Raw genomic sequence first — 8600 nt, 5'->3', positions numbered from 1 at the left:
GGACCCTGGAATCACGACCCGAGCTGAAGGCAGAGGCTTTAACCCACTGAGCCACCCAGGCGCCCCGATCTACTGCTTTTTGATCACTCTTTTTCTGTATCCTCTTGATGAATGTTGGGACTGTCACCGATGAAGCAAGCACCTTCCGGTGAGGTTTGCTGTCCTGTTGCCCCGCACCCCCTGCTGTTACTGTGGGAGTTAGGGGTGTGTCCTGGGTAATGGTTTTGAAAAGTCCTTTAAAATTCTCTATCAGTAGGAATTGTAGAGATGAGTTCTAATTCAGTTCTGTGTATATGCTGTGAGTATGCTGAGACAGCTGCTGCTGTGCCACACCGTAGAGTCCATGGGAGAACAGAACATTCCTGGAAGTTCCCTGTTTACTTAAAATCTGGGCCCTCGGTAATCAGAACTGTTTTCTGAACTTGAAATGAGAGGGCTTTTCATTCCAAATTTGTATGTCTCTGAACTGGTAGAATTTAACCTTGCTTGGGTTTCTCAACCATCTTCTTTGCTGCTCAGATGGGCCATCTGTGAGTGGTTCTGACTGTCCCCAGGGCCAAGGCAGAGAAGCACACCACAATCTGCTGAGGCCCTCGTTCCATTCTTATACCTGGCCCTGCCCTTGCTTCAACTTTGCAGCCTTGGGCAGCTTCGTCAGGGGGCTAATTGACGAAGTGGAGTGGAGTTTCCTGCCTGAAAGTTAACAGGTAATTCCTGTATGCATTTGGGGCTCTCCCTTAAAGTAGTAAAAGAAAATTGCCTGCTGACTGTCATTTTTAGTGTAGCATCGAGTTTACTTGACCTGGGAAAATCCCTTCAGCCTTGGGGTACAGTTGACTCAGTGGTATGAGTTCTCAAACAGGAAGGGCAACCATTTCCTAAGGACCCAGCGTAGCTCCCAGTTAGAGAGGTGGCTTTAAAATATCAGCCCCACAAGGCTGGGATCTCTGTCTTGCTGTTCGTTGAGTCTCCAGGGCCCGATGGCAGCAGGGGCTCAATATAGGCTATAGAATGAATGGAGGAAAAAAGGAGGGCTGGGTGCTGCTCACGGAGCCCTGGTTAGGAAAGGCTGAAGAAAGTGCTCTAGTGCCTGGAGGACAAGCATGCTTGGTCAACACGTGGTTTATTGTGCCCCCAGGACCGGCGTCTTTCTCTCAGAATGCATGTGGTGATGGAGGGCTGGGGGCAGGGGGTGGGGGTTCCCTTATAGGATGTCATGAGATCCCACACAGCAACTGGCGAACAACCTATGTAGACAGACACGTGTTTGAAACTGCAGACCAGTGAGGGGCACCCAAGCTGGAGAAGCAGGGAAAGCTGTCTGGAGCCGGTGTGAGTGGAGCTGGGGCCTGGCAAGCTGGCCGGGTTTGGATGATCGGTGCGAGTCTATGGCCATACCACCCTGAACGCGCCCGATCTCGTCTGGATGATCGGTGCGATCTGTGGAGGGCCAGCCCAGGAGGGAAAACAGCGTGGGTGAATACGGGGAGACCATGAGGAAGGGCGTGCAGGGTTAGGGTGCGAGCTGACCGGCAGGTGTGGAGGGCGCGGCCAGGCCCGAGGAATTTCAGTGACGTGGTATCACAGGAGGGAGTCTGAGCCATGCTATACAGATGGCACGGTGGTACTCCTTAGTGACGACATCCGTCTGCCTGGATCAGCAGCTCTCAGACTGGAGTAGACATCGGAATCACCTGGAAGGCTCGTTGGAGCACAGATGGCTGCCTGCTCCCCACGCCCCAGAGTTGCTGATTTAATTCGGTCTGGGTTGGGGCCTGAGAATTGGCATTTCTTCGTGGTGCTTTTGCTGCTGTGGACTTAGGGACCATGCTCTGAAAAGCCACTGGCCTAGAATTCAGGGGTCGGTAATCTTTTTCTCTTTAAGGCCAAGAGTGAGCTACGTAGGATTTCTGTCACATTTTCTTCATTCTTGTTTTTTATAACCCTTAAAACTTGAACACACGCACATTGGCCATCGATACATAGGCTGGTGGGGAAAGGTGAGTGGCATAGGGAAAGCAGGGTATGGTGTCCAGGGTGGACAAGTTCATCTCTCTGGGCCTTTGTTTCCCATCTGTGAAGCAGAATGATAGTAGTAGTTCTTCCCATCAAGGACGCTAAGAATTCGGTGAGCTAAGGCACAAAAAGCCTGCCTAGAATTTATTTGTCACTTACTGTTCATAGCATTACTACCAACTACTAATGGCCGTTCATAGGTGAGGAAAACAGTGAGAGAGGAAGACCAACGCAGATCCACCGCATGACAGATTCTGAAAGAGAATTGCACCAAGATCTCGCCATCGTTCCTTCTTAGGTCCCAAAGAAAAATACTTAGAACAAAAACAGGTGCACCCTCTGAGTAAATCCTGGGTTAGTCCTGTGTGGAGATCATTGCTCAGCTTTTCCTTTGGCACACTGAGGAAATGGTGCCATTTGGGACCTGGCTGGTTCTTGGACCCAGGGCTCTCGTTCACGGGTGGAGAGTGTGGTTTACTTGTAACCCATTTGCAACCTCTGTCTCGGCCTCAGGTGTTGGGAAGACTTGCTTTAAAACCTTGGCCTAAATAGGGCACCAAATAGGATCTGGCTGATGAGTATTGAAACTGTACCTTTGTGCCTTTTAACCTCATATTTTGCCCCATGGCATGCGTGAAAGTGAGAACTACAAGAAAGGTGGCTATCATGTACTCCACACTTCCTGTGTTGCAGTGTGCAAATGAGTGGTGAGCTGCCTCTTTCACTCGTGGTAGCTTGAACAGGAAGACCGCTGGGTACTCCTGGCACAGGCTCTCAGCACTGGTACCAAGGGGGAGGCTGCCTGGTGGCCCCGAGAGCTTCAGCTTCTCTCTCTCCAGACACTGCTAATGCGAGTTGGCCATGCTTACATAACTTAGGAGCTTGCTGCCCTTTCCTGGTCTAATGACCCCTGAGGAGGCGCCATTCTGTTGCTCACCTCCCCAGCTGCATGCTCTAATCCTTGCCAGAGCACAGGCTAATGACTTTGTAAGCTCAAGTTACAGATGCACAGAAGTGCGCGGTGGTGCTTTGACTCCACCCTCCGCTTGAATTTTTGCTGACATTCAGTGAAATATCCTTCCATCTCCTCCCCACCTTGCAAAACAAGCTTCCTGTTTTGAACTTGGTCCAGACTGGAACAGCCCTGCTACACCTGTTAACATAGTCAGACACACATTTCCTCCTCTGTATTTGTGCAGCTTTTTTGTCGCCTAGCCAGATTTCCCCTCTCAGCTTACAGATCTGGAATCATAACATAAGATATTGAACCAGCAAATTAAGAAAAAAGGAAGTGCGCGTTTTGGAGCTAGTTGAGTGAAAACATGGCTCCTGGTTGGTTTCCCTCTGTTTTGCCACTACCACTCTACTAACTTTCCCCCTTCTTCACAGCGGAATGGAAACGAGGAAAGGAAATCGGCTGACGCAGGAGCCAGAGTGACACCGGCAAGCCCACCCATCCAGTCTGCACCATGAACTTGTGTCTTCCTCCTACGTTGTAAGAGCCAAAGGGCAGGTGAACTTGCTGGAGAGCAATGGCTCTCTTTACTCCGTGGAAGCTGTCCTCTCAGAAGCTCGGCTTTTTCCTTGTGACTTTTGGCTTTATCTGGGGTATGATGCTCCTGCATTTTACCATCCAGCAGCGAACTCAGCCTGAGAGCAGCTCCATGCTACGCGAGCAGATCCTAGACCTCAGCAAGAGGTACATCAAGGCGCTGGCAGAGGAAAACCGGAATGTGGTGGATGGGCCATATGCCGGCGTCATGACAGCTTACGGTAAGCGCTGGGCTACTGGGGCTGCTTGATAGAGCGTGGTTCTGCCTGAGAAGGACCCCAGAGCCTCGCCACCTTGGTTTTGTCATGGATTGAGTGCATCTCTTGCCACTGCCTTTGCAGCAGTGAATTGCACACAGAGAGACACTTTGAGAAGGTTAAAGCCATGTCCTTGGGGAGCCTCTGAGCTCTTGTGCCCACAGACTAACACCCAGACCCAGGAGCAGTGGGGGCGGAATGGTTATCAGCGCTCCAGGTTGGATTTGCAGCCAGCCCTTCTTCCCTCAACACATTTCTGGATCGCATATCTCATCTGGGAGTATGATCAGGGAGCGGAGAAAAATATTCTCCTTCTTTTCCCTAAACAAAACTTAATTAAGATGGGGTGGGGGTGAGGTAAGAAGGGTGGGGAGGAATGTGGGGAGGAATGTGTGGGGGAATGAGGACTGTGTTGGGGGTGGGCAGGGTGAGGTAGGAGGGTGGGGAGAAACTCCAAGCCAAGTGTGTGTCTTCCTCTGGCCACAGCGTAGGACACTAGCGATTGCGTGCTGCTGGCTAATCGCTTTCATGTCTGGCTTCTTGAGCGTCAGCTGTTCTTGTTTCTTGCCCTTGTCTTTAATGGCCTGACTTTGAAAGAAGTCTTACTGTATGTGTTGCTTTTTTCTAAAACTCTTTTAGAAATGAGGCTGAGTGGGAAAAAGAATACACAAAATATTACTTATTTTTCTTTTGGCAAAAGTTATGCTTAATATAGAAAAAGTTGGAAGCCATAGATGTGCAAAAAAAAAAAAAAACCCACCAAGAATAAAGAAAATCACATATAAATCTACTGCTCTAGGAAATAACCATAATTAACATCTCAGTGTATACTTTCTGATATTTTATATATACACACAAAAATATACATATACATGAATAATACTTTAAAAAGCATAGATGCACAAATACAGAACAGAAATTGTAAATGAAATTTGGATCATACCATGATGTGGGGAACTGACCTTCCAGCTCTCCTTGATGACTGAGGATGGGAGTAGACTTAATCCATAGGTGATGGTCTGTCCTGTTACTCATTGACAAGTCCAGTCACTGAACGGAGAACTTAGTGGCCTTAGGGATTGGGACCCTGAGTGTAATATGAATGAGATGCAAGAACGGGGTGGCCAGGGTGGAAAACATTAGTGTTCTACCTTATGACCTATCAGTCACAGACTCTGAAGTATATGGAGTTCATATGGTGTTTTCCTGAAAATACACAGCAGCAGTTGGAAACTTGAGTTCAAATGCAGGAAATCATACTTAATTTTACATAATCTTTTTTTTCTTTTTGAAAGGATCTAGGACATTCGGTTACTTTTAAATTTCATATATATTTTTTTGGTAAGGAGAAAATGGTTGGGGTTTTTTGTTTGTTTTTTGTTTTTTGTTTTTGGTGGGAGGAGGTGAGGTCAGGGGAGGAGCAGAGGAGAGGGAGAGAGTCTTACTTAAGCAGGCCCCAGGCCCAGAGAGAAACCCAGTAGGGGGCTTGACCTCATGACCTGAGATAATGATTTGAGTTGAAACCAGGAGTTGGACATTTAACCGACTGAGCCACCCAGGCACCCTGAAAATGGTTGCTTTTATTTTTTTATTTTTTATAATTTTTTTATTATGTTAGTCACCATACAATACATCATTAGTTTTTTATGTAGTGTTCCATGATTCATTGTTTACGTATAACACCCAGCACTCCATTCAAAAAGTGCCCTCCTTAATACCCGTCACCAGGCTGACCCATCCCCCCAACCCCCTCCCCTCTAAAACCCTCAGTTTGATTCCCAGAGTCCATAGTCTCTCATGGTTCATCTCCCCCTCTGATTTCCCCCACTTCATTTTTCCCTTCCTTCTCCTTATGTCCTCCATGCTATTCCTTATGATCCACAATTAAGTGAAACCATATGATAATTGTCTTCTGTGTTTGACTTATTTCACTCAGTTTTATCTCCTCCAGTTCCCATCCACGCTGATACAAAAGTTGGGTATTCATTCTTTCTGATGGCTGTGTAACATTCGATTGTATATATGGACTGCATCTTCTTTATCCATTCATCTGTTGAAGGAAATCTAGGCTCTTCCCATAGTTTGGTGATTATGGACATTGCTGCTGTGAACATTGGGGTACAAATGGCCCTTATTTTCACTACATTTGTATCTTTCAGGTAAATACCCAGTAGTGCAATTGCTGGGTCATAGAGTAGCTCTATTTTTAACTTTCTGAGGAATCTCCATGCTGCTTTCCCAAGTGACTGTTTCAACTTGCATTCCCATCAACACTGTAGGAGGGTTCACCTTTGTCCACAACCTCTCCAACCTCTTGCCATACCAATTTTTGCTATTCTAAATGGTGTGGTTTTGATTTGAATTTCCCTGATGGCTAATGATGTTGCGTATTTTCTCATCACCCTGAGATAGATTGTGATCTGAGCTGAAACCAGGAGTCAGACATTTAACTGAGTTGAGCCACTCAGGCACCCTGAAAATGGTTGCTTTTAACATACAATGTGGAAATTCTTTTTCAGTGCCTACTGTTGGAATGATCACACTTGTTTGCTTTTAATCTGTTCAGTTTGGCAGTGTCTATAAGCATTGGTTCTCAACATGTCTAAATAAATACCCCCCCTTTTTTTTGTACTGATGGATTAAAAAACGAGACTCCATTTTGAGGACCCATATTGAAAAACAACTAGGTAGTTTTTCAGAGGGTGCATAAACAATGAATTCTGTTACGCTGAAAAGAAATAAATCTAAAAAAAAGAATGAAAAAAAATAAAGTTAAATTTAAAATTTTAAAAAAGAAAGAAAGTTACTCATTGACTTCATTCTTCCGTAATATTTCCAAATACCGTAGGTAAGAAAGAATACATCAGACTGTTACTATGTGCAAGTAAACAGAACCAGTAAAGTCAACTCCACTTTTTAGTTTCTGGTTCAGTACCTTCCGTGTTAAATGTTTTGGGGAAGAGGAGAGTCGTCTGTTAGTAATTTCTTCCTCCTGTTGATCTCAATCTGCCAAACTGGGACAGAAGAAACACCCCAAATGGTAAATTTGTGAACTTTAAGTTTTCATAGTTGTTGTGAGTGTCCCCATTTCTTTTTTCCCGCTGAACATCTCCTAGGCTAGGCTTCCTCTGTGTTCTCAGGAGCAGTGATGGGGTCTTGGCTTACAACCTCACAGAAACCATGTGTTGTGAAAAGTTACCAGAACTCCAGAGTAGTCTGTTAGAATTTTGGCCACCTTATCTTACTTAAGAGTTTGGAGCTCGGAGGAACTATAAAACTTCTTCCTTTCACAGGTGAACCTTAGCAGAGTCATTCTTTTGTTTCTCAAAAAAATAGCAAACAACCCAACAGGCTCCGTCAGCAGAGGTAGCACACGCTGCTGTTTCTCTCTTGCATCTCATCGACTCAGCGTTCAGTCAGAGTGCTCCTTGGGGCTGAGTCTGTGGAATTTAACTGGACTGTGCATACGTGCTTGAGGCACTGGACCATCACGTGGTGAAATCCTACTAAGACAGGGTTTGTCACGTCAACACTCTTGGCATTTGGGGCTGGGTGATTCTTAGTAGTGGGGACTGCTCGTGTGCTGTAGGATACTGACCAGCACCTCTGGTGTCTGTACCCACTAAGGCCAATAGTACCCCCCTAGCTGTGACCATCAAAAATGTGTCCAGACATTGGGGGGGCGGGTTGCAAAATTGCCTCCCTCCCCACCTTGGAGGATCACCACGCTGAGAATGAAACAGAAAACACTTAAGAGCATCTTCTTAAAGAGTTCCCAAACAGATAGCTAGTTTTTATTATTTAAGATTTGTCAGCCTGGCCTTCTCCATTTCTCCGTTCTGGGCACCAATGACTGGTATTGAGGAAGACGGTGCGGTGCGGTCCAGGGCCAGTCCTGGGAAGCTGGAGAGCCTTTCAGATGGTGTGTGCTTCCCCTGCGGTCCGTCCGTACTCGTGGTGGGCACGTCCACAGCCAGGCAGCTCCGGTGGTTGATGTCAGGAGGTGCAAAGACCGCAGGATGTTCAGTGGTTTAGCTGGGCAGAGACAGCAGGGATGAGGATGCTGGGACAGTGGTTCGCAGTCTCCTTTTCTGCCCAGATGCAGCCCAGGAACAGAGCACTGCCTAGATGCCTGTGCTGAGACAGTGAGGAGCTGATCCTGTATGGCTGGGATCTTTGCCTGCTCTGAGTCAATCCCATTATTAGACCAAAATAGGAGAGAGAGAGAGAAAACACCTTCGTTTCCCCATCCCTGTATTGGCATAATCAGAGGCTCTTGGGATGTGTAAATGTATCGTCAGTAGCTGAGGCAGGTATTTGAAGAATCCCTGTAGCTGCCTTCAGATTATTACTGATTTTTTAGAATCCCTGGCTTGAGGTCCTAGAGCAGAAGAGTTCAGGAAACTGTGTGACCTGTGGGTCAAATATGGACCTCTCTCATTTTGAGTAATTAAACGTTGATTGAGACCGAACCACTCCCAGTTGTTGATAACAACTGCAAAAACAGAGAAGCAGGGTAAAATCAGGATTTTAGAGGACATCTAAAACTCGCTGACTCCATCTTTCAGTAGTCCCCATAATTCAGTCTAAAATACTCATCGATCAGGTCCTGTCTCTCCTTGACTCAGCAGTTTCGCAGGACTCCCATGGTCTAAGGCCTGGACAGCAAGCTCACCTTGGCCTGAGCCTCCTTTTTTTAGAGGAGGTGTCCCTAGTTTGCTCTCTGTGGCTGTTTTTGCACGCAGTGGCAAGAGCTGAGTAGTTGCCACAGGCTC

At 46.7% G+C, this 8600-nt stretch overlaps 1 protein-coding gene across 1 annotated transcript in view; it reads left to right on the top strand.

Moving 5' to 3' along the window:
• Positions 1-2750: 2750 nt before the first annotated feature.
• MGAT5 (alpha-1,6-mannosylglycoprotein 6-beta-N-acetylglucosaminyltransferase) overlaps positions 2751-8600 on the top strand; it is a 209153-nt gene continuing 203303 nt past the window's right edge. The window contains 1 exon segment of the mRNA XM_032354087.1: positions 2751-3789. Within this exon segment, the coding sequence (XP_032209978.1) occupies positions 3549-3789 (241 nt within the window). The 5' untranslated portion in view covers positions 2751-3548.

Source organism: Mustela erminea, chromosome 8 (genome assembly GCF_009829155.1).
Source record: "Mustela erminea isolate mMusErm1 chromosome 8, mMusErm1.Pri, whole genome shotgun sequence".
NCBI lineage: Eukaryota > Metazoa > Chordata > Mammalia > Carnivora > Mustelidae > Mustela > Mustela erminea.
The sequence above is the reverse complement of the archived record's forward strand: the minus strand, read 5'-3'. Positions and strand labels throughout refer to the sequence as shown.